Source organism: Oncorhynchus mykiss, chromosome 11 (genome assembly GCF_057628025.1).
Source record: "Oncorhynchus mykiss isolate SJ-2025 chromosome 11, ASM5762802v1, whole genome shotgun sequence".
NCBI lineage: Eukaryota > Metazoa > Chordata > Actinopteri > Salmoniformes > Salmonidae > Oncorhynchus > Oncorhynchus mykiss.
The window spans coordinates 8898343-8925845 of record NC_143032.1 but is presented as its reverse complement, the minus strand read 5'-3'; the positions used below and the strand labels follow the sequence as shown (position 1 = coordinate 8925845).

General features: G+C 40.5%; 1 protein-coding gene and 1 long non-coding RNA gene across 2 annotated transcripts in view; one reads left to right on the top strand and one right to left on the bottom strand.

Moving 5' to 3' along the window:
- The window catches only part of LOC149979464 (uncharacterized), a 32139-nt gene extending 10422 nt beyond the window's left edge, over positions 1–21717 (bottom strand). Inside the window, exons 1-2 of the long non-coding RNA XR_016484338.1 lie at positions 21637–21717; positions 21130–21200 (exon numbers count right to left, since the gene is read on the bottom strand). This is a non-coding gene — a long non-coding RNA (uncharacterized LOC149979464). The remainder of the gene's footprint in view (positions 1–21129; positions 21201–21636) is intronic.
- A 3349-nt stretch (positions 21718–25066) lies between these two features.
- LOC100135901 (uncharacterized) overlaps positions 25067–27503 on the top strand; it is a 51094-nt gene continuing 48657 nt past the window's right edge. The window contains exons 1-6 of the mRNA XM_090189181.1: positions 25067–25186; positions 25317–25358; positions 26369–26577; positions 26925–27068; positions 27160–27316; positions 27406–27433. Of these exons, the coding sequence (XP_090045307.1) occupies positions 26377–26577; positions 26925–27068; positions 27160–27316; positions 27406–27433 (530 nt within the window). The 5' untranslated portion in view covers positions 25067–25186; positions 25317–25358; positions 26369–26376. The remainder of the gene's footprint in view (positions 25187–25316; positions 25359–26368; positions 26578–26924; positions 27069–27159; positions 27317–27405; positions 27434–27503) is intronic.

The following is a 27503-nucleotide window of genomic DNA, read 5'->3' as shown; positions in this document are numbered from 1 at the left end:
AATTAAAATTATGCACAAAAAATATATATTCACTCACTGTGAGCTGTGTCTTTGAACGTTTCCTACCGGTAGCTATGTATGTAATGTTATGTTTTTCGTAAATGTAAATGCTAGCTAACGTTATCTACCGTAATTTAGTCATCAGAGACCGTGGCGTTTCACGAGCCCCCCCAAAGGTTCGAGCAAGCCCCCCCCCTGCTATGCTACACATTTTGACATGAAGCTGAGAGAATATTTTTCCATTTTAAAAGCTAATTTCCTGTCATTCTAAACATTTTGAGCAGGCAAATCAAACGCTCTACACCTCACTGTGGTATGTTATTGAAATCGACCTATTACCCCCAAATTAATTGAAGATCAGCATCGACATTCTCAGCTACTTGTCATTCCCCCAAATCCCTTCACTTGTAGTGAATGCTTCTCAACAAGAGTTTAATTTCCATGACCTGGACAATCAGGCATGTGGTAGGATTAATCTCTGATAAAACACTTATAGCACCTAATCTAGATCAGATATCAATGTACTTCACACACTGTCCACCTCAATCAGAGAAAGGCACTCTGGTCAGGAATTTCACTGGGTTATATTTGTACTGAAGGACAAAGGAAGGGAAACAATGTGGTGTAAATACGACAGAGTTAAGGTTACGCCTCACAAACCATCAAGTTGAGAGACAGCAACAGCTACATCCCCATTATTAAAGACACCTCCTACACATAGTCAGGTACAAAATTATTGGCACCCTCTATAAAGATTGTGGAACGTTCCGGCTAAGGTTACACATCAACTTTGTGAGACAGCAACAGCTAGGCCTACGTCTCATTATTCTTTAACATCCCACCTTTGGCTTACACACACTATTTTCTATGCAATTTTTTTATTAATGTAAATTCTGCATTTCATCAGTTTTTCTGTAAACTGTTAAGCAATAATGAATAAAAATCAAAGTCACTCAACTGCAATAACTGAGGCAGTGGGATTCCTGAGATATCAGCACTAAAAGTGTCACCGGTCTTTATAAAGAGAGGCCACAGCTCTGAGCACAGTATCTGTCAACACATCGTGATTAAGAAGGAAAGGATTGTTCAGGACATGTTGGATTTCTGCATTCCTCAGCTAACGAAATCTAGCCACATTAATTACAAAATACCTTCCCTAATGAGTTCGCTAATCATATCTTCTTAATAACCTTCAATGAATTGGACAAGCGCAAACAATATAAGCCTAAACTACTCGCAACAATAAAGCATTTTGGACATGTTATTTATTTACGTTACACAATCTTTGCGACAGATACATCCTCAACATGTTAAGAGGGTATACTGTAATATCTGTAGTGTGTCCACTCACAATAACATCTCTCTACTTGGTCAGACAAGGATAAATCTGATCTGGAAATAAATACATGAATACAATTCTTTGAATATATTTTTTTATAACTTAAGTTTAATGTTGAAATGAGTGAAACGGCACAAAACTGCATTGATACATCAGGATATTATCTAGCACAGATTTCTAATGAATAACCGGCATTTTGAAAAGTCTTAACATAATGTTAAACAAATAACATTGTAGCAGGTTCTGTGTGTATTTATCATATTATGAGGAATTGTGGACTTTCATGGGAGTGTTTGATTATTGTCTTCACTTGCAGACGTGACGTGCATCAGGTCCTATAATTAGCAGGCTCCTCTACAGCAAATAAAAATACTTCTCCACAGCAAGTAGGCTACTCAGAACAAGCTAGGCTGCTCTCGTTAGCCGCTGGAGGTAAGGTGCCCTTATCTATATTCAATTGTTTTGACTATTTTAGGATTCTGACATCAGATGACATTTTTTTTCTCTCAGATTTTATAACATAAATGTAAATGTAGAAACGGTTATTTTTTCTGCCAATAATCAAAAGCAGTTCAATTGAAAATGCTTTGATTCAGTACTAGGACGCAGCTGAATCTTAACTTGCTCTTTAAACGATCCTAAAGGATCATTCGTTAAAACCTGCAGCTCCGCCACCAGTTGGGGCTGGGGAATTCTGTCAATTTCAAAAGCATATTTTGACAGTCGTGTGTGTGTGGACACGTCTCCTATTTGCATTGATCCTTTGAAGTTGTGCTTGCTTTGCTGCATGCAAAACACAAGTTCTACTTGCAAGGGATTTACTTCAATGTAATTATTACCACTGTGTATAATTAGCCCAAACCTGGGCTACTTCACCCCATGCGTCACTGCAGAAATATCAAGGTGAATTCTCCCGTGTGGCGCAGTGGTCTAAGGCACTGCATCTCAGTGCTTGAGGCGTCACAACAGACACCCTGGTTAAATTCCAGGCTGTATCACAACCTGCCGTGATTGGGAGTCCCATAGGGCGGCGCACAATTGGCCCAACGTTGGCCAGTGAAGGCCGTCACTTGCTTAGTAAAATAAAAATAATTTTTGTCTTGCCATATTGCTGTACCTTGCCATAACACTGGAGGGAGTGTCAAAGCATGGAACAAGTGTCTCGGAAGAGCCCTGCTACCCTTTCAAACACATGACGTCTGTTACAACATAAAGACCAACTGTTTTAGGCGTGTCAATGTCAATGGGAGGTTTATAATTATAAATGATGGACAACTAACCTAAGCAAGAGGTCATGGCTACATATCTTACTGTATAAAGACACCATGCATGTTTTCATTTTGTGGGTCACATCAATGCACACATATTAATGAGACATGTAGGCTACTGAAACAGTTCTCTGCTTTATTAATATTTGGAATTAATTACATTACTGTACTGATCAACCAAAAATTATTGCAGATGGTAAATACAGGAACCTCCATTTCCCACTAAGGAGTAAAATATTATATTTACCTGTAATTCAAAATTACATTTTTAAAAAGAAAACACTTCCGAGCTGACAAGGTAATCTGTCGTTCCGCCCCTGAGCAAGGCATTAAACCCACTGTTCCCCCGGGTCCCGAAGACGTGGATTGTCGATTATGGCAGCCCCCCGCACCTCTCTGATTCAGAGGGGTTGGGTTAAATGCGGAAGACACATTTCAGTTGAATTACATTCAGTTGGACAACTGACTAGGTATCCCCCTTTCCATGTCTTGTTTGCCCCTGCCTACAGTAAGGGTGAAAACTGTGTGTGACCTCCTAGGTACTTCCAATGTTGTCCACTTGGGGAAGGTAGAAAATAAGCTGTACCATTACCCACCTCTTTACTGGCTTCTAATCCCCCTACTGGTCAATTGTGAGAACTAATGCATTGTGTAAGCATTAAGATAGGGAAAGGGGGATACCCAGCCAGTTGTACAACTGAATGTCTTCAACTGATAACATACACTATGTTGTATATTGAAATAAAAACACACAAGAGATAAAACATAAATATTGAAGTAAAAGCCTGTAAAATCAAGGCTTTTTTCTCTCAGTCTTTGAGACACAGACCATGATACCCACTCATTCCCTATGAATCCAACTAACCATGTTTGGGCAATCTGGTAATAGTGTATTAGTTCAACCTGGGTGAAATTATAAACATGACTTGGATCTAACGTACATTAAGCAGTAGACACCATAGCAGCAAGCTATTATATTATGCTTCAAGTATCTTTATTCTGTAGGATTAAAACACAATATAGTTTACACTTTATTCTACCTAAAGGCAAAATAAATTAAGATATTTTAATTCAATTTTAAATAGTATTTTTAGGAAGTATATTACTTTGATGTACACAGGGCCTTCAGAAAGTATTCACACCCTTTTGACTTATTTCACATTTTGTTGTGTTACAGCCTGAACTCAAAATGGATTCAATATTTTGTTTCTTCTCACCCATCTACACAGAATACCTCATAATGACTAAGTGAAAACATGTTTTTAGAAATGTTTGCAAATGTATTGAAAATGAAAAATAGAACTATCACCCTTGAGTCAATACTTTGAAGAAGCACCTTTTTGCGGCATTTACAGCTTTGACACCTCTTTGTTATGTCTGTATAAGCTTTGCACATCTGGATCAAAGATTTTCTCAATCTCTGTTAAGTTAGATGGGGAGCGGCGGTAAACAGCAATCTTCAAGTCTTTCCACAGATTGTCAATGGAATTCAAGTCTGGGCTTTGGCTGGGCCACTCAAGGACTTTCATGTTCTGAAGCCATTTCGGCGTTGCTTTGACTGTTGGAACGTAAATCTTCGCCCCCCAGTCTGTCGTTTGACCTCTGAAGCAGGTTCTCATTAAGGATTTTCCTGTATTTGGCTCCATTCATTGTTCCCTTTATCCATACCAATCTCTCAGTCCCGGCTGCTGAAAAGAATCCCCATTGCATGATGCTGCCACCACCATGCTTCACGGTACGTGTGGTGTTAGACGGGTGATGAGTGGTGCCTGGTTTTCTCCAGACATATTTGGTATTTTATTAGGATCCCAATTAGCAGCTGCAAAAGCAGCATCTACTCTTCCTGGGGTCCACACAAAACATGACATAATACAGAACATTAATATACAAGAACAGCTCAATTAGAAGTGTATTTGGAAAGTATTCAGACCCCTTCCCTTTTCCCACATTTTGTTACATTACAGCCTTATTCTAAAATTAATTTAAAAAATAATGATCATCAATCTACACACAGTACACCATAATGACAATGTGAAAATAGGTTTTTAGAAATGTTTGCAAATCTATTAAACATAAAAACAGAAATATTATTTACATAAGTATTCAGACCCTTTGCTAAGAGACTCAAAATTGAGATAGAGCTCCAATACAGGATGGTGTCGAAGCACAGATCTGGGGAAGGGTACCAAAACATTTTTGCAGCATTTAAGGTCCCAAAATATTCTTAAATGGAAGAAGTGAGCAATCGGGGGAGAAAGTCCTTGGTCAGGGAGGTGACTCTGACCGAGCTCCAGAGTTCCTCTGTGAAGATGGGAGAATCTTCCAGAAAGACAACCATCTCTGTAGAACTCCACCAATCAGGCCTTTATGGTAGAGTGGCCAGACGGAAGCCACTCCTCAGTAAAAGGCACATGACAGCTCGCTTGGAGTTTGCCAAAAGACACCTAAAGGACTCTGACCATGAGAAACAATATTCTCTGGTCTGATGAAACCAAGATTGAACTCTTTGTCCCAAATGCTAAGCGTCACACCTGGAAAAAACCTGGCACCATCCCTACGATGAAGCATAGGGGTGACAGCATCCTGCTGTGGGGATGTTTTTCAGTGTGCTCAGGACCTCAGACCGGACTAGAAGGTTAATCTTCCAACAGGACAATGACCCAAAGCACACAGCCAAGACAACGCAGGAGTGGCTTCAGGACAAGTCTCTGAATGTCCTCGAGTGGCCCAGCCAGAGCCCGACTTCAACAAACATTTCTGGAGAGACCTGAAAATAGCTGTGCAGCGACACTCCCATCCAACCTGACAGAGCCTGAGAGAATTTGCAGAAAATAATGGGAGAAACTCCCCAGCGATGCTCCCCTGAGCCTTCTCTGAATCGTGGCATTGAACGCTTTAGCAGGATTCTCTCTCTTCACAACTGGCTATGTGATTATTGCAGCTCAATGGGTGTAACTTTTGTTGAAAACGTCTACCTTTTAGAAATAAAACACGTTTTATAAGGAGGATGGAATACACCCAAATCATTTAGGTTCCTGGATCCTTTCACAGCATTATAAGGCTGCGTGGAGACAATGACTTATCAATGACCCAAGCCCAGCTCAGTTAATCTCTACCATTGTGATACTGAGTGGTCATAAAGCTTTAGCAAATATACATTATACTAGGGGCATTGGTAAACTAAATGTAAGTAGACTAATTTATGTCCCTCTAACTGCCCTGAATGCCTCTGCTGATCCTACAGATATTGTATGCAGTAATCATGTGCCTATGAACCAGATTCATACTGTTAGCACTGAGGCGGTGTGCCCTAGTAGGAAGTCCACTGTGTGTAGCTTACCCTGCACTAACATAAATAACATGAACATATCTACCTCTGCTAAGCTTCCCAGTAAAGCAATGAAAACAAGTAAGCATCCTAGAAGAAAAGTGCCCAAAATAGCCCACGTTAACATATGTAGCTTAAGAAACAAGGTTCATGAAATCAATAATTTGCTAGTAACATATGACATTCATATTCTGACTATCTCTGAAACTCACCTAGACAATACCTTTGATGATACAGTGGTAGCAATACAAGGTTATAACATCTACGGAAAAGACAGAAATGCCAATGGTGGAGGTGTTGCTGTTTATATTCAGAACCACATCCCTGTAAAGATTAGAGAGGATCTCATGTTAAATACTGTTGAAGTAATATGGCTACAGGTTCATCTGCCTCACCTAATGCCCATTCTTGTAGGAAGCTGCTATATACCACCATCAGATGGCTCATTCATCACAAAACCGACTGATATTGCCAACTTCTTTAATGATTTTTTTCAATGGCAAGATTCGCAAACTTAAGCATGACATGCCAGCAACAAACGCTGACACTACACATCCAAGTATATCTGACCAAATTATGAAAGACATTGTAATTTTGAATTCCGTAAAGTGAGTGTGGAAGAGGTGAACAAATGATTGTTGTCATCAATGACAAGCCAACTTGGATGGAAAATTACTGAGGATAATAGCGTACTATATTGCCACTCCTATTTGCAATATTTTCAATTTAAGCCTACTAGAAAGTGTGTGTCCCCAGGCCTGGATGGAAGCAAAAGTAATTCCTCTACCTAAGAATATCTGGATGAGGAATACCTATGTAAGAATGCTGTTCTTTGACTATAGCTCAGCATTCAACATCATAGTACTGTACCCTCCAAGCTCATCGTTAAGCTCTTGGCCCTGGTCTGAACCCCGCTCTGTGCAACTGGGTCCTAGACTTCCTGACGGGCCACCCCAGGTGTTGAAGGTAGGCAACAACACCTCCACTTTGCTAATCCTCAACACAGGGGCCCCACAAGGGTGTGTGCTCAGCCCCTTCCTGTTCATCCATGACTGCGTGACCAGGCACACCTTCAACTCAATCATTAAGTTTGCAGATGACACAACACTAGTAGGCCTGATTACCAACAATGACAAGACAGCCTACATGGATGAGGTCAGGGCCCTGGGAGAGTGGTGCCAGGAAAATAACCTGACACTCAACAAAACAAAGGAGCTGATCGCGGACTTCAGGAAACAGCAGAGGGAGCACGCCCCTATCCACATCGACAGGACCGCAGTGGAGAAGGTGCAATGCTTCAAGTTCCTCAGCGTACACATCACTGCCGATCTGAAATGGTTCACCCACACAGACAGTGTGATGAAGAAGGCGCAATACCGCCTCTTCAACCTTTAGGAGGCTGAAGAAATTTGGCTTGGCCCCTAAAACTCTCAAACTTTTACAGATGCATAATTGAGAGCATCCTGTCAGGCTGTATCACCGCCTGGTACAGCAACTGCACTGCCCACAACCGCAGGGCTCTCCAGAGGGTGGTGCGGTCTGCCCAACTTATCACCCGGGGCAAACTACCTGCCCTCCAGGACACCTACAGCACCCGATGTCACAGGATGGCCAAAAAGATCATCAAGGACATCAACCACCCGAGCCACGGCCTGTTCACCCTGCTCCCATCCAGAAGTCGAGGTCAGTACAGGTGCATCAAAGCTGGGACCAAGAGATTGAAAACCAGCTTCTGTCTCAAGGCCATACGACTGTTAAATAGCCATCACTAGCCGGTTACCACCCGGTTACGCAACCCTGCACCTTAAAGGCTGCTGCCCTATATACATAGACTTGGAATCCCTGTTCACTTTAATAATGGAACACGAGTCACTTTAATAATGTTAATATACTGTTTACATACTACTTTACTCATCTCATATGTAAAAACGGTATTCTATTCTACTGTATTTTAGTCAGTGACAAAATTGAGCACACAGCCATGCAATCTCCACAGACAAACATTGGCAGAATGGCCTTACTGAAGAGCTCAGTGCTTTCATCATGGCACCGTCATAGGATGCCACCTTTCCAGCAAGTCAGTTCGTCAAATTTCTGCCCTGCTAGAACTGCTCCAGTCAACTGTAAGTGTGATTATTGTGAAGTGGAAACGTCTAGGAGCAACAACGGCTCAGCCGCGACGTGGTAGGCCACACAAGCTCACAGAACGGGACCGCAGAGTGCTGAAGCGTGTAAAATATTGTCCGTTCTCGGTTGCAACACTCACTACCGAGTTCCAAACTGTTTCTGGAAGCAACGTCAGCACAAGAACTGTTAGTCAGGAACTTAATGAAATAGGTTTCCATGGCCGAGCAGCCGCACACAAGCTTAAGATCACCATGCCCAATGCCAAGCGTCGGTGGTAGTGGTGTAAAGCTAGCCGCCATTGGACTCTGGAGAAGTGGAAACACGTTCTGTGGAGTGATGAATCATGCTTCACCATCTGGCCGTCCGATGGACGAATCTGGGTTTGGCGGATGCCAGGAGAATGCTACCTGCCCCAATGCATAGTGCCAACTGAAACATTTGGTGGAGGAGGAATAATGGTCTGGGGATGTTTTCATGGTTCGGGCAAAGCCCCTTAGCTCCAGTGAAGGGAAATCTGAACTCTACAGTATACATTTTAGACGATTCTGTGCTTCCAAATTTGTGGCAACAGTTTGGGGAAGGCCCTTTCCTGTTTCAGCATGACAATGGCCCTGTGCAGGAAGCGAGGTCCATACAGAAATGCTTTGTCAAGATCGGTGTGGAAGAACTTGACTGGCCTGCCCAGAGCCCTGACGCCAACCCAATCAAACACCTTTGGGATGAATTGGAACACCATCTGCAAGCCAGGCCTAATCGGCCAACATCAGTGCACTGCCTCACTAATGCTCGTGGCTGAATGGAAGCATGTCCCCACAGCAATGTTACAACATCTAGTCGAGAACCTTCCCAGAAGAGTTGAGGCTGTTATAGCAGCAAAGGGGGGACCAACTCCATATTAATGGCCATGATTTTGGAATGAGATGCTCGACGAGCAGGTGTCCACATACACTACATGGCCAAAAGTATCTTCATATGATAACTGAGGAATAATCTATGCTTCTGGAAAGCAAGTGCATGCTGAATAGTACCTCAATAAATTCTGTTTGTTTTTCAATCTGGTGAAAGTCTCAGTGAGATAAAAATGCTTAACCAATACATTATCTTGTTGGAACTCATTTTAAGAGCCCACACAGCACCCTGGTGTGGATTGGAGGCTACTCCTGCATCACTACGCTAGCCAACTACACATCCTCTCCTTTTTCACTCACCCTCTGTCAGGGATCCCACGTGCCTTGGTTAGGAAAGAGATCTCTGCCAGTTGTCATTCTATGAAGACAATGGATGACAGGAGAATAGTTTAAGGTGAGTCCATGTGTTCAAGTACATCAAGCAAGGCTCGAATAACCCCAAAAAGGGATAGTTCACCCAAATTACAAATGTACATATTGGTTTCCTAATATTTACTTGCATTTTGGTCCAGAAAAGCATTTTGAGACAATGGCTAGTTAAACAAAACCAAAGCATGGTTTTACCTCGTCCAATCACCACTTACCAGTTAAGGAAACCTAATTTGGGTGGACAATCCCTTTACCCCCTTCCATAAGTGTAAGTGAACATTTGTTCAAGTGTACTAAGCAAGACTCAAATGCCCTCCACACACGACAGCTGGGAATGGGACCCGTAACAAATCGTTGAGGGACACAGACTGGTATGTGCTAGGTGCAAGGTGTGAAGTTGTCAAAATGGCCTTTATGGTTTACTTAAGACGAAACAGAGCACTTGCCGCCTGCACACACGTTTTGAAGGAGGTACACTCTTAGAAAAAAGGGTTCCAAAAGGGTTCTTCGGCAGTCCTCATAGGAGAACCCATTTTTGGTTCCACATAGAACCCTCTTGTGAAAACAGTTTCGCATGAAACCCAAAAAGCTTCTACCTGGAACCAAAAAGGCTCTATCTAGAACCAAAAAGGCTCTATCTAGAACCAAAAAGGCTCTATCTAGAACCAAAAAGCTTCTACCTAGAACCAAAAAGCTTCTACCTAGAACCAAAAAGGGTTACCCAAAGGGTTCTCATATGGGGACAGCCGAATAATCATTTTTAGTTATAGTTAATACCCTTTTTTCTAAAAGTGTATAAGGCTCTTTCCAGCTGTGTCAACCACTACATTATCCATTTGTAGACAGCTTCACACCTTCACTAATGTCTTACCACAGCCACCGTGTCTCAGTCACAATGTCTGTTGCACTTAACCTGGGTAGTTGTCACTCGAGACCCCCCCCCCCCCCCACAAAAAAAGTATTTCCTTATCAAAAAGATCAAATAGTTACTCACCATAATCTATTATTATATTACCCGGGAAGCAGTTACATACAGTTATATTACTTTATAAAATATGTTATCCATTGTCATATGGCCGGATAATGTTGACTTTGGCCCAATTTATGAATGTCCAGATTTATCTACGCTTGTAAGTTATTTAGCACGTCCCCACCTATCTCCAGAGATAGAATGATCATCTATAACTTGTTAATATCAGTGGTGTAACCAAGATTGAGTTAATGCATACATTAATCAGAGGATGCTAATAAAGAGAAAAACGATATAAAAGGCTATTTAACAAGGTTTTAATGGGATATTGTCTTTTGAGGGTGACTGGTAATCTAGGGCTGGGCAATAAATCAATATCAGTAATTGTCGAGGTAATTACTTCACTCAATAACGATATAAAACGGTTAGATTAATTTTCGATAATGTCGATATAGAATAATTAGGTACAACAGTCCATTTCACCTCTGTGACGCAGCAGGAACGTGCAGAGAAGTGACAATATGCACGTGGAGAGGTATACGCCCACTAAAAACCCCTTAGCACCTCGAGTGATGGAGTAACCACTATTAACCCTGAAAAATGTGTCATGTAGGCGAAAACAGTGGCAAAAAACAAAGACATCACAAATGCTAGTATGCATTGCATTGCTAAGGACATGCTACCAATTAGCAGCCGAAAGGGAAGGTTTCAAGAGGCTTATCAATTTAATTGACCCCAGGTACGTGCTTCCAGGCCGCAAACATGGAACAATTTTCCTTCAAGTATAATTTTGTGTGTAGCTCACATAATAAAATAAAAAAATGTAACCTTTATTTAACTAGGCAAGTCAGCTAAGAACAACTTATTTACAATGAAGGCCTATCGGGGAACAGTGGGTTAACTGCCTTGTTCAGGAGTAGAAAGACAAGATTTTTTACCTTGTCAGCTTTTGGCTACTGGCCCAACACTCTAACCACGGTTTGTTCAGGCATTCTTGAGTTTGAAGCAGACATGCATGCACCTTTTAGACATGATTTGATTAATATCGTGATAATTATCGTTATTGAATGAAAAAATATAGAGATATCATGATAATTTATTTGCCATATTGCCCAGCCCTAATGATATCTATCATGGTGGAAGCAGAGGTGGAATCCACCCAATTTTTTTAAAGGAACCACTGATAGTAAATTTGACCAAATTTGATGTAATTATGTGTAAAATATACTATATTTTCTATATTTTCCAGGGCATGATGCCCTGGGGTGGACGTTTTGTTAACATCTCATAAGGTAAATGGAGTCTAAACATGAGTTGCTTGAGGAAGGTGACAAGTGTTCTTTCATGTATGGCCAAGATGTATTTATGTGAGTCCTTTGCAAACAGGCCCCAGCTATTACAATGTCAGATGGTGAGGCCCAGACAGTCACGCACATTGAAGTGCCTCATGGTCAGTTGAAGGAATCCAAGAGCAATTTCACAGGTTTATCTTTGTCCTCAAGGATAAAAGGAAGGAACAATGACATGTAAACAAGATGGGAGGAGGACTACTTTTTAATGGGCCTCTCCATATAGGGCTGAACAACACTCTTTATAAAGAGGGATGAAGGCCTGGAGATAGACAATGCACTGGACATCCTGAAGGTAGAAGAAGTCTGCAGACGAAGATAAACATTAAAGTACCTAACAACTATCATTGACACATCATCACTAGGCTCAAAATCAGAAAATACGTAGCTTGTCAGTTGACTGATGTTGGTCTGAAGTATTTGTCTATTTCATCCTCGGTAGAGATCTGTTCCACCAAACAAGGGGTGACCAACAACAGGTAAGAATCGTAAACTTCCACCCTAAGGTTGTCGCGTAGGCACACACTCTTGACAATGGCCCCAATTCAATCTATTCAGTGAAATAGAAGGCAGGACACTACTACACTTTGTCACGGGATAAACCGGATCACGCAGAGTTCCAATGTGGCAATTGTTTACTTGCCGAGGATTATAGGCTTTGAGGTGCCTTCCTTGATCACGCAGGTCGCAAACCTACGTAAGAAACTGGGGAAAACGCAGAGTGGAATGTTTACCTTTTCTACGCCGGTGGCGGGACAGCATTTGCGGTTGTTGGATGCATCTCCGCCTTGTCGTTTGTCGTTGTGCGACTGGGCGGTGTTGCCCGGAGCTTCCCCATCTGATAGCGGAGTCGAAGGAGCACAGCAAGAGGAGCACGACAATCAACGATGGTCGCATGTCACGAGCGGTGGAAGCCGAAGACAGCGGCCTCCCACAAAGCAGTCTACACTCCCAACGAGATACAAACGACTAATCATTTCGCCGTCCTGGAGCCTGATTTTCCTGCACCTTCGTCACTGGGGGTACCTGTGTCTGCGGTCGCAGTGCCTACTCTTACGATTTTGAAGTCAGCAACCTTCCTGCCCTGGATCGAGCAGGGCTTCTACATCTGTCGGAGGCCTGCACCAGGCGCAGAGAGCAACAGGCTCAAGTTATCCTGCCTCTCGCCCGTCCATAAAGGGTTCTCCGAATCCTGTGAAGCGTGGGAGTGGGTGGATTTCCTCGTACTGCTCGCCAGCCGTGATTTTGGGCAGCTCCATGGTAAGAAATGTGACCATTCCTGGTGCAAAAACAATGTCCTATCCTAGAGCTCGAGTAAATTACATTACTAAGCTGCTCACGAATGTACTATGTCGTTACATGGAAATCGATTGTATCGTAGTCTATGTGGGTTTTAATGATATTATCAAGGGCAGCTCTGAAGAGTTGAAACTGGATTTTAAAGAGCTGATTGACTCTCTGCTATACTAATAAAAGACCCATCATATCTGGCACTGTGCCCTCTGAATCGTGGCATTGAATGCTTTAGCAGGATTATTTCTCTTCACAACTGGCTATGTGATTATTGCAGCACAATGGGTGTAACTTTTTGTTGACAATTTTGATACCTTTTGGAAACAAAACACATTTTATATGGAGGTTGGGATCCACCCAAATCATGTGGGATCCTGGATCCTTTCACAGCATTATAAGGCTGCGTTGAGACAATTACTTATCAATGACCCAAGCCCAGCTCAGTTAATACTTACCATTGTGTCGCTGAGTTGTCATAATGCTTCAGCAAATGTACATTATACCAGGGAAGTTGGTAGACACAATGTAAGTAACTCTGTTGATCCTACAGCTTTTGTATGCAGTAATGATGTGCCTATGAACCAGATGTATACTGTTAGCACTGAGGCGGTATGCCCTAGTAGGAAGTCCACTGTGTGCAGCTCACCCTACACTAACATAAATAACATGAACATATCTACCTCTGCTAAGCTTCCCAGTAAAGCAATGAAAACAAGTAAGCATCCCAGTAGAAAAGTTCTCAAAATAGCCCACGTTAACACCTCTTAAGGATCTGACCCTTTTTTCAATTCTCATCTAAGATGACATACCCAAATCTAACTGCCTGTAGCTCAGGAACTGAGGATATGCATATTCTTGATACCATTTGAAAGGAAACACTTTGAAGTTTGTGGGAATGTGAAATTAATGTAGGAAAATATAACACATTAGATCTGGTAAAAGATAATACAAAGAACCATCATCTTTGAAATGCAAAAGAAAGGCCATAATGTATTATTCCAGCCCAGGCGCAATTTAGATTTTGGCCACTAGATGGCAGCAGGGTATGTGCAAAGCTATAGACTGATCCAATGAACCATTGCATATTAGTTCAAAATGTTATATCAAGATTGCCCAAATGTGCCTAATTTGTTTAGTAATACATTTCATAATTGTGCAAAGTTAATTTATTGTGCACTCTCCTCAAACAATAGCATTGTATTATTTTACTGTAAAATGGACAGTGCAGTTAGATTAACAATAATTGAAGCTTTCTGCTCATATCAGATATGTCTATGTCCTGGGATTTTTTTTTGTTACTTACAACCTCATGCTTATCAAAGCCTACGTTAGCTCAACCGTCCTGCGGGGGGACACCGATCCCATTGAGGTTATTAAGAAACAAGGTTCATGAAATCAATAATTTTCTAGTAACAGATGACATTCATATTATGACTATCTCTGAAACTCACTTAGATAATACACTAGTAGCAATACAAGGTTATAACATTTACAGAAAATACTGAAATGCCAGTGGTGGAGGTGTTGCTGTTTATATTGAGAACCACATTCCTGTAAAGCTTAGATCATACACACACACACACACAAACAGATGCACATACATACACAAACATACGCACACACATGTCCTGCTACGCACACACTGTCTGTCTCACTTCCCAGCCGACAGAGATAGTGACGTTGTCCTTGAGACATACTCCCCGTTCTCTCCCAAATCTCGAGTAAGGTCGGCACCAAGCTCAGACAGTCTGTGTTTAAAATACCATAAAGACATGTTGTTTTACCCTAATTCTGACTAGGACTACACATTTATTGATTATGATTTTATACATTCTAATCAATTCCATACAATTATATGTTTCAGGGCGGAATATTCTAATCATTCAATTAACAGACAATCATGTACATCATGTTGATGTAAAGAATATTTGTTGGTTTGCGCCTCTGTAATGAGGCGCAAACAGACGCTGCACCTGACACATTTATGAAATTGCTTATTGCAGTTACTAATAAGCATGCACCTATTAAGAAAGTAACTGTAAAAACTGTTAAATCCCTGTGGATTGATGAGTAATTGAAAAATTGTATGGTTGAGAGGGATTAGGATAAAGGAATGACAAACAAGTCTGGCTGCACAACCGATTGGCACACGTACTGCAAATTGAGAAATCATGTGACTAAACTGAACAAAAAGAAGAATAAACTACACTATGAAACAAAGATAAATTACATAAAGAATGATAGTAAAAAACTGTCGCACCTCAAATGACATCTTTGGAAAAAAGCTAACTCATTGAATCAGATCAGGCTCATTCATCACAAAACCGACTGATATTGCCAACTACTTTAATGATTCTTTCATTGGCAAGATTAGCAAACTTAGGCATGACATGCCAGCAGCTGACACTACACATCCAAGTATATCTGACCAAATTATGAAAGACAAGCATTGTAATTTTGAATTCCGTAAAGTGAGTGTGGAAAGGGTGAAAAAATTATTGTTGTCTATAAACAATGACAAGCCACCGGGGTCTGACAACTTGGATGGAAAATTACTGAGGATAATAGCAGATGATGTTGCCACTCCTATTTGCCATATTTTCAATTTAAGCCTACTAGAAAGTGTGTAAATCTTAAACCTCAACTAAATCTTGTAATAAATTATGTGGAAATTGAGCAAATTGACTAAACTGCCTGGAGTAACCCTGGATTGTAAACTGTCATGGTCAAAACATATTGATACAACAGTAGCTAAGATGGGGAGAAGTCTGTCCATAATAAAGCACTGCTTTACCTTCTTAACAGCACTATCAACAAGGTCTGATCTAGGTCCTACAGGCCCTAGTTTTGTTGAACCTGGACTACTGTTCAGTTGTGTGGTCAGCTGCCACAAAAAGGGACTTAGAAAAAGCCTGTAGAATAAGAATATTCCGAAACATGCATCTGCGTTTGCAATAAAGGCACTAAAGTAAAACTGCAAAGAAATGTGGCAAAGAAATTAACTTTATGTCCTGAATACAAAATGTTATATTTGGGGCAAATCCAACACAACACACCTAAAACAAAAGGTCAAATATATACTGGAGTTGCTTACCAAGACGACAGTGAATGTTCCTGAGTTGCCTAGTTACAGTTTTGACTTAAATCGGCTTGTAAATCTACGACAAGACTTAAAAATGACTGTCTAGCAATGATCAACAACCAACTTGACAGAGCTTAAAGAAATGTAAAAAAAAATAATGCAAATATTATACAATCCAGGTGTGCAAAGATCTTAGATTTAGCCAGAAAGACTCACAGCTGTAACAACTGTCAAAGGTGATTCTAACATGTATTGACTCAGGTGTGAATACTTATGTAAATTAGATATACACATTTTCACTTTGTCATTATGGGGAATTCTGTGTAGATGAGTGAGAGAAAACAATGTAATCCATTTTGAATTCAGGCTGTAAAACAACAAAATGTGAAATAAGTCAGAGTATGAATACTTTCTGAAGGCACTGTATAATGAGTTATGCACTTTTAAAAATGAAACAAAACATTTGTTGATTGAATTGATAATATAATTTAAAATAATAGGTGGCTAAAGCTGGAGACAACATAAACTGTGGAAACATAATTTACTCTTCTTTTAGAATGTTACTGTGAAGGAGATTGACTGCCACCCCCAGAACCCGCCACAGTTTGATAATGGCGATGTTCACCTTCCTGCATGAGCCCGCTGAGCTGTTTAACCGCAGAGAGATTTACTGTACACAGCCTGGATGATCTACGTAAGTAATGACCTGCCCGCTGAAATCTCAATTAAATCAAACATTGATTGGAAAACCTTTCATCATATAACTCAGTGGTTCCTAACCCAGGGCGGCTAAATTACTAAAATGTAAATGTGGCCAGGGGGGCACCAAAGTTTCCTGGGGGGGGGGGGGGGGGTGTGTCGCAGGCCCTTACTTGATTTGAGGGGTAAACCCCCCCCCCCCCCCCAAAAAAAACACGCTACCCTGCTGCACATGGGGATATCTTCAGTTGGTCTTAAAGTGGAAATATGTAACTTTTTCCCCGACCTGACCAAATTCACATTTTTATAGATCTATCATTCTGCTTGAAAGTCTAAAAAGCAGTAGATCTGTTCTATATAAGCTATTTCTATGCTTCCCGTTCTTAAATGTTGTTTTTTGGTCTTTTGCATTCGGTTTTCTACTTCAAACAGCTGAAACAGCAATATTTTTGGTTATGTAAAATATATTTCACAGCGGTTTAGATGGTACAATGATTTTATACACTATTTTGTCACATAAACTGAAATTAGGCAAACTATTAGAATTTTAGCAACAAGGAAATGGCGGAGCGATTAATGCATAGTGCAACTTAAAAAATATGGGTCCCTGGGGGGAAAAGGGACCCCTGATTAACTGATGTATCTGTAACCTACGAAATGTTGTGTTTGCTAAAGATTAAATTATTAATATTTTTCAAGCCAATTCCAATTTGGGAAAGTTCTGCAAGATTCAGTATGACCTGGATGAGGCAGAGGAGAGGGCTGATATTGCTGAGACTCAGGTCAACAAGATGAGAGCCAAGAGTCGTGATACCGGTTCCAAGGTCAGTAGGTACTGTTTCAATTTTCTATTAAAGCTGCAATATGTATGTAACCTTTTGGGCAACCCCCCAGAAAAATCACATAGAAATGTGGATTATAGATCTGTCATTCTCATTGAAAGCAAATCTAAGAAGCAGTAGATTGGTTCTAGGTGCGCTATTTAGATGTTCCTTTTTTGTGTCTTTTACTTTGGGTTTTGTACACCAGCTTCAAACAGCTGAAAATATAAAAACGTTCATTGTGGAAAATATATTTCAGCTGTTTAGATGGTACAATGGTACAGTGCTTGTTTTTCCTGAATAGGAGAACAATTAGAATTTTAGCAACCAGGTAATGACGGAGCGATTTCTGCATAGTGCATCTTTAATTATAATTTGCAGATTACCCCATGTAATGTATGGCTGAAGCCTTAACGTTGAATCCTCATAAGGCATATGACATCCAATAGACATAATATCAATAATATTTATTTTCATATTAAATCATTCTCTGGCATCTTTTGTGTCCTAAAACTATACAAGACAGGATATGTCCTAGGGGAAGCACTGTTATATACAAAACAAAGACCACACTAAGAATATGAGGAAGGGAAAATCTGTATTCTTGTCATCAACAACTTAAAGGTGACCAAATATGTATCTATACATCGTCTTCAACACTCTTGCAGCCTTTTCTGTGTAATTACAATTTAGTCTCCATATCTGCATTATCCTAGATGTACATAGTATTTGGACCACTGTATTCGAACAGTGTCTTGTTGACAGCCTTGAATACAGACGACAACATACTTCTATGAAGATATTCATGGCTGGCTGAACGTATGCCATCAATGTTGGCCGAACGTATGCCATCATGGCTGGCTGAACATCTTCCATCATGGCTGGCTGAACGTATGCTATCATGGCTGGCTGAACATCTTCCATCATGGCTGGCTGAACGTATGCCATCATCGCTGGCTGAACATCTTCCATCATGACTGGCTGAACGTATGCCATCATGACTGGCTGAACGTATGCCATCATGGCTGGCTGAACATCTTCCATCATGGCTGGCTGAACGTATGCCATCATGGCTGGCTGAACATCTTCCATCATGGCTGGCTGAACGTATGTCATCATGGCTGGCTGAACGTATGTATCATGGCTGGCTGAACGTATACCATCATGGCTGGCCGAAAGTATACCATCATGGCTGACCTAACGTATGCCATCATCGCTGGCTGAACATCTTCCATCATGGCTGGCCGAACGTATGTATCATGGCTGGCCGAACGTATGTATCATGGCTGGCCGAACGTATGTATCATGGCTGGCCGAACGTATGTATCATGGCTGGCTGAACATCTTCCATCATGGCTGGCTGAACGTATGCCATCATGGCTGGCAGAACGTATGCCATCATCGCTGGCTGAACATCTTCCATCATGGCTGACTGAACTTTTGCAATAGGGCTACACGAGTGGGGTGTTTTGACCTTAATATTTCAGTGTTACATGTATATGAAAAGTATTACATTGTCTAACATTCATTTGATTTTTTACGTATTTATTTTCACTGTGATTTTGTGCAAATACAAGCTTAATACCGCTGGGAATTGCCAGAGACCTCATGATATTATATCATCACAATACTTAGGTGCCGATATGAAATGTACTGCAATTCTCATGATTTGATGCGATACTGTGATTTTATTGTGATTTAATGTTCCAAACATATTGCTCACCATACAGTATGTCTGCTGCAGAGAGACAAGACAACAGAGCATGTCACATTTCTGGGGTATCAGTCATGGAAATAAAGGTGCTGAAAACATATTGGCTCACTATACAGTATGTCTGCTGCAGAGAGACAAGACAACAGAGCATGTCACATTTCTGGGGGATCAGTCATGGAAATAAAGGTGCTGAAAACATATTGGCTCACTATTTAAAAAGAAGATTGAAGCCAAGCTTTAGGATGAAAAATACGGGAGTTTTGGCGCAGTTACAGCCGACTAGCGCTAGCTAATGCTACGTAGACTTTTAAAAACATATTTTTTTAATCGATACTTGGGAGTCAAATATCAATATAATATGGTTAAAAAAATGATATTGTGACATGGAACTGTATTGATTTTTGCCCCCATCACGAGAGTTTAGCTAAAACAAAGAAAATTGTTATGAGGATAAACTTCACATCTGCCGTTACATCACCCATTATGTTTCCTGTGGAAAGACAATACTATCCTGAGAGTAAATTGAAGGTGACCTACAAGTGTATCCTCATGAAATATTTTCATATCGTAAATTCATTTGGTACATTACAATTAGGTCTTGTACAATACATGTATTTTTATTACAGCCATGGCTAGTCAGTTCTGGTCTTTGAAGGCCCAGACCCTACAACACAACAGGTTCCAGAGTACAGTGCTAACTTCACTTAAAGACCTTTCAGGTCAACTAATCCCGTGGTCGAAGACACTGCATCTCAGTGCTAGAGGCGTCACTACAGACACCCTGGTTCCAATCCAAGCTGTATTCCAATCCAATCCAATCCAAGCTGTTTCCATAGGCTACTTAGAAACCGACCCATTAAAAACTGTTAACGGTACCTGAACTGTATTCGGTTACAAAAAGTACATTTAAAAGGGTCCAATCTAAAGTTTAGAAGACATGGAGACAACAATCAGATAGAATATTTAGAAATGAGCTGATGTACAGATGTAGAGGGAAGAAGGAACTTGAAATGAGCTGATGTACAGATGTAGAAGGAACTTGAAATGAGCTGATGTACAGATGTAGAAGGAACTTAAAAGCAAAATGAATTAGCTGAAAGAGATGAAAAGTGAAATGCAAGTGTCACGTTTGTCGTAAGAATTATCGGACCAAGGTGCAGCGTGATATGGTTACCACATGTTTATTAACTGAAACGCACAAAACAATAAAGAATGAACGAAACGTGAAGACAATGAAGTGCTCACAGGCAACTACACATAAACAAGATCCCACAAACACAGGTGGGAAAAATAACTACTTAAATATGAACCCCAATTAGAGACAACGATTACCAGCTGCCTCTAATTGGGAATCATACAGAACACTAACATAGAAAAAGAAACTAGAACACAACATAGACATATATATACTAGAACACTCCCTATTCACACCCTGACCTACTACACCATAGAGAAACAATGGCTCTCTATGGTCAGGGCGTGACAGTAAGATCAAATTGAGAAAATAAAAAAAAGTTTCACACAAATCAGCTGGTTTAAAAGTTACCCTCCGTCCCGATGGGAATTCAATAAATATCTAACGTTCTACGGTAAACGTTCTACGGTAAATCCTATCAAAAATACATCTGGGTATTTTCTTCAAAACTAGCTTGCAACGATAGATGGAGATAAAACTAGCAATTGTGCTTGCTGCCGCAGCGTGTCGTGAGCAGAAAAGGTAACTTGTTAACCAGTGGATCTGTATGTTCATGGTATCTAAAGACAGAAATTAAAGGCATAACAAATCTAATTAAAAGTAAATAAAACCATAGACACTGTAACAGTGTACAATTTAATGCTACCAAAGATTGTTAACTTCTTACCATCTCTTGTGTGTGGTCATGTTTGGTGTCCCTGACAGGAGGTCTCCCAATGCAAGAGGCTGGACCTGCATCTGTGAGTCACATGGAGGAGAGTCACATCCCATACTGTAGATGCTTTAACAGAACAAACTGTCATCGAAATGTGTTGTACTATAAATGTAACTGATTGGTGGTTTTAGAATGATTTTGCAAGCTGAGTTTAAAATGAAGGTTGTAAGAAACACCTTCTACATCTGATACAGATAAGGTTAATACTACACCGTAACTGCCTGAGTCCAAACAGGACACGTCTGTTATCCTGTTAGTTGTTAGTAAGCCATACTGCAGTACAACACTTTAAAACAGCCAGCAGTTCCAGTCTTCCGTTACCCCACAAATAAAAAACTAAAGTGTGATAAAAATTCGGCAAAACTGTCTAATATTCAATATCTGCGAGGTGACAGAGTAAACAATTTGCCAGTCAATGAACAAATGTAGATAGCTACTTTACTGTACAAGGAGGCTCACCATTGTATTGGGTTTACACAGAAATGCAAGTGACAAACAACAACCTTTCTTGCAACCTTCACTTTAAACTCAGCTTTCAAAATCATTCTAAAACCAACAATCAGTTACATTTATAGTGCAACACATTTCGATGACAGTTTGTTCTGTTAAAGCATCTACAGTATGGGAATAGCACAAGCCCAATAGCATCAGAGCGTTAACAGCAATGCCAAGGACAAAGACAAACACTGAGATGTGAGTTTTCAACGACCTTTGTGTCACAACAGATGCATGGACATCCTAAAGATAGTGCAGTCCTTGAAATGCAAAGGAGAATCAGGTTACACAGCAGAACAGTGGTAAGGTGTCCAGCCATCATTCCTTCTATCTGACAGACAGAACACAGTGTTGATAACACGAGAAGACTGGACAGCTGAGAATGAGGACGTATAAAGAAAGGTTGAGCCTAGAATAGACTGCTCAAGTATTGAGACTAAGTAAGGAGCTTGATGAGAGAGAGTGTGGTCCTTTGTTGCTCAGTTGGTAGAGCATGGCACTTGCAACACCAGAATGAGTGATTCGATTCCCGGGAGCATAAGCACGTTGAGTCGCTGTAGATAAAAGCATCTGTTAAATTGCATATATTTTATATTATAAACCAGGTAGTTTTGGTCCTAGATGCTGAAGGCCATGGTATATTAGACATTATAAACTGGGTGGTTCGAGCCCTGAATGCTGACTGGCTGACAGCCGTGGTATATCAGAATGTATACTACATGTTTGACAAAACATGTATTTTTACTGATTTTAGTGCTGATTACATTGGTAACCAGTTTATAATAGCCATAAGGATCTTGTAGTATATGGCCAATATACCACGGCACTGCGTAAGAACAGCCCTTAGCTGTGGTACATTATCCATATACTACACACCCCTGGGCCTTTTTGCTTAAATATACCACGTGTATGACACAAAATTACTTGTTTACTGTTCTAATTATGTTGGTAACCAGTTTATAATAGCAATAAGACACCTCGGGGGTTTGCGGTATATGGCCAATATACCACACCTCCTTGGGGCTAACTGCTTAATTCAAACATTTGAGGGTTGTGGGTCATGGTCAATTTTATAGGTTTGAAATGTATTAGCTGTGTGCCACCAGAGACTCTGGGTTCGAGCCCTGGCTTTTTCGCAGCCGGGCGACGCACAATTGGCCTAGCGTCGTCCGGGTTAGGGAGGGTTTGGCCAGTAGGGATATCCTTGTCTCATCGCGCACTAGCGACTCCTATGGCGGGCGGGGTGCAGTGCACGCTGACCAGGTCGCTAGGGGCACGGTGTTTCCTCCGACACATTGGTGCGGCTGGCTTCCGGGTTGGATGTGCGCTGTGTTAAGAAGCAGTGCGGCTTGGTTGGGTTGTGTTTCGGAGGACGCATGGCTTTCGACCTTCGTCTCTCCCGAGCCCGTATGGGAGTTGTAGCGATGAGACAAGATAGTAACTACTAACAACTGGATACCATGAAATTGGGGAGAAAAAGGGGGTAAAAAATAAGAAAATAAATAAATGTATTAGCTGATGGGTTGCTGTTTTGTCATGATCAGTATGTGTTCCCTCCTGTAGTGACAGGAATTAATTTCCCGACAGCTGGGAATTGGACACCTAACAGTGTCATTGAGGAGTAGCATGTGGAAGTAAAGTAAGGAACCTCAAGGCTGAATGCCCAAGGTGTGAAATTGTAGGAGTCAAAGGTGCTCCTGAAGAGGTCTAAGGAGGGAAACACTGGTGATGACAACCACTTATATAGTATTATCACCTCATAGACAACTTGTAGACAGCTTCACACTAATGCACTGACAGCCATCTTGACCTTTAACAGCACGTTACTACAAATCTAAGACCTTATTATGTCCCTTGGGTCAGCACCTTACATACTACTCTACAGAGACGTTTCTAACCTGATTAGTCAGCACCTTACATACTACTACTCTACAGAGACGTTTCTAACCTGATTAGTCAGCACCTTACATACTACTCTACAGAGACGTTTCTAACCTGATTAGTCAGCACCTTAGATACTACTCTACAGAGACGTTTCTAACCTGATTAGTCAGCACCTTACATACTACTCTACAGAGACGTTTCTAACCTGATTAGTCAGCACCTTACATACTACTCTACAGAGACGTTTCTAACCTGATTAGTCAGCACCTTACACAAGTTATTTAAAACATTTTTACATTTTGAGTCCCCCTTGTTAAAACTAGCATGAGTTTCTTGAAAGTGACATGTACATCTAACTGCCAAAATAAAGGAAACACTTGAATAAATGAGGGATACAAAGTATAGGTGCTTCCACATAGGTGTGTTTCCTAAGTTAGTTAAGCAATTAAAACCCTATCATGCTTAGGGTCATGTATAAAAATGCCCAGTTGCCCATTTTTTTTTTGACTACCATGGCTAGAAGAAAACATGTCAGTGACTTTGAAAGAGGGTTCTCAAAGGAGCATGGGGGGTATAAAGGTTGTGTGTGTCTCAGTCACCAGATCTCAACCCCAACTGAACACTTATGTGAGATTCTGGAGCAGCGCCGGAGACAGAGTTTATCACTACCGTCAACTAAACACCAAATGATGTAATTTGTCCTGGAAGAAATAGTGTCGTATCCCTCCAAGAGTGTTCCAGAGACTTGTAGAATCTATGTTCTGGCAGGTTGTTGTGGCCCAACGCTCCTATTAGGACACTTTATGTTGGCCTTTCCTTTATTTAGGCAGTTTACATTTAATCAGACGCTCTCATCCAGAACGACTTACAGTAGTGAGTTCATACATTTTCATACTTTGCTCCATTTGTGGCTTAAATTAATTGAATTATGGGCTCTTCGTAAACTGTACACCCAAAGAACAATTTCACAGGGTTATTTTTGTCATCAAGGACAAAGGGAAAGAAACTATGTCACGTCAACAAGATGAGGTCTAGTTTAATACTTCAGTAGCTGTTAAAATGCATAGAAGAGTGACCTTGTCTTGGTGAACAAAAGACAGCTGCACTTGTCATAAGAACCCTATTGTGAGTTTACGCACTGCAACAACACTTTCTTGTGTCACCCCCAAGTGTTCACAATGAGAAAAGTATAACGGGGTATTTCAAAAACCAAAAACGGACATACATTACTTATGTGTTCAACGTTTCAAACTGTTTTTGGAGCTAACTTACTTTGTGTCAGTGCACGTTAAAATATATAATTGGATTAATTCCCATTGGTCAAATATACATGCTTGGCATTTTTAGATGACTACAGTGCCTGAGACTGCCCTATGATCAAGTGGGCTTTCAATGCAGCCAATTTCTCCCCTCCTCTGTCCACCCTGGAATAGCCTGTTGTTAGAACGAGCCTGATAGGTCAAAAGAGGTATACACCTCTAGCCCCAAATACAGATCTTTTGAAATAATCAGTCTAATTCATGTCCTGACATGGCCCATCTCCATATAGGGCTGATCAACACTCTATAAAGAGTGATGGAGACCAGAGGAGACAGACCAGGGGAGACACAAGGCACTGGACATCCTGAAGGTAAGCATATAGAGGCAGTCTGCTGAGGAGGGCAAAAATAATCATCACAGGACCAAACAATTGTCATTACCACATTTAAACTGGCAAGTTGATTGATATTGGTCTTTATATTTGTCTATTTCATTCTCAGTAGAGATCCTTTCCAACGTATCCAGGGTGTGACCAACAACAGGTAAGAATCATAATCCTCTAAAGTAGAGGTTCTACTACATGCCTCCTAGTGGTTTAATGTGTTTCATGAAAACTATTGACAGTTTGCCAAATTCTTATTCAAATGCCATTTGTTTTATTTTGTTGTCTACTCATCAATCTAGTCAACTTGTATATGATGCACAATACGTCTTTCCGTATAGTAATTACATGTAGTCAATGTCATCACTAACACAAGCTGTAGATTTGAGCTACAGTGGACCTAGCTACTTTTGGTCTGCTGTGAACCTCACATGTTTTGGTTTATTTTCAATGTGCTATTGGTTTGCTGACCTTCATATTGTTCAGATAAAGTCTTATCAATCTAGGGTTCTAAATCGGGTAGCCTACTGGTGTTCTGACACGACACCATTTTTTAAAGCTATTATTTAAAAGTTCTATTGGTCTGCCATGCTACAGAATACTACTCACATAAACAGTATATACATACAGTGATACTAATATTTCAATTGATTTAGGTCTTTAAAATAATAATAATTTAAGTATTAAGGCTAATTTACAAGTATAGTGTAGAGAATCATTGTACTATCTAAAACGATGTGAAATAACTTTATATTTTCAGCTTTTTGAAGCTGTAAAAAACTGAAAGTATAATACACAAAAACAAAACTTAAGAACGGAAAGCATAGAAATAGTGCATATAGAACAGCTTCCTAGCCTTGCTTTCAATGATCATGACATATCTATAACACATATTTCTATGTTCATTTGGTTGGGTCGCCCAAAAAGTGACATATTGCAGCTTTAAGTTTGAGAACAGTTTGTTATGAGAATCCTAGCATACAACACACCTTGGCATCAGTGAGAAGACAGCCACATGTAAATCTATCGTTTAGTAAATGTAACCTAATACTATATACACAAATACATACATATCTACAACAAATACATTATATTATTCCAACTCAAACCTGGTACTGTGTGTAATATATACATATGTATGTGTCCAATGCTCTTTTCCTGCCTGCACAGATTTAAGAATGGGGGACGCATTGATGGCAGAGTTTGGGGGCGCAGCTTCCTATCTGCGTAAGTCAGACAAGGAGCGTATGGAATGCCAGACTAGACCCTTTGACATAAAGAGAGAGTGCTATGTGCCAGACCCTGAGGTTGAGTACGTCAAGGCCACAATCACCAGCAGAGATGGGGCTAAAGTCACCGTTGATACTGAGTTTGGAAAGGTAAATATTTTGGTGAAAAGCATTTCTGAAAATATATGACCTGGAGAAAATCACAAGATAATACATTTTCTACTAGGATAACTCTATGATTGACGAACAGTTAGTTATAAACTGAATTGAGTTATGCGCTTTACTGTTGACTATAAACATTCTTCTCACAAGAGATAACAAGGAGCAGAATCCTGACTTGAGATCTTTAACTTTTATGCAAATCAGGCATTACATGTAAATGGTTGATTTGTGAAAATTCAACATTGTGTGCAATCTCAAGATAGGATTTGTCTCAAAAGTGAATACCTCTTCACCTTGAAAATGAAACAAAATCATTTAATTTGCCCATCTTTCAGACTGTTACTGTGAAGGAGGATGACGTTCACCCCCAGAACCCGCCAAAGTTTGATAAAATTGAGGACATGGCGATGTTCACCTTCCTGCACGAGCCTGCTGTGCTGTTTAACCTCAAAGAGCGTTACGCAGCCTGGATGATCTACGTAAGTCAAGCCTGACTGCTAATATCTCCATTAAATCAAACATTCATTCAAATGAATGAAACTAAATCTGCATCTCCCTCGTCTTCCACAGACCTACTCAGGGTTGTTCTGTGTCACTGTCAACCCCTACAAGTGGCTGCCAGTGTACGATCAGTCTGTTGTCAATGCATACAGAGGCAAGAAGAGGACAGAAGCTCCTCCTCACATCTTCTCCATCTCTGACAATGCCTACCAGTACATGTTGTCAGGTAAAATATCACTTTTCCTTTTCATCTACATTGGCATATCAAATCATTTTTGTGTAATGACACATTTACTGATACTTCTCTTTCAACAGACAGGGAAAATCAGTCTGTTCTTATCACGTAAGTACATCAACCAAAGGTTATATTGATTTGAGGCTATTTATGATTACGATAAATTCTGAGACATCAA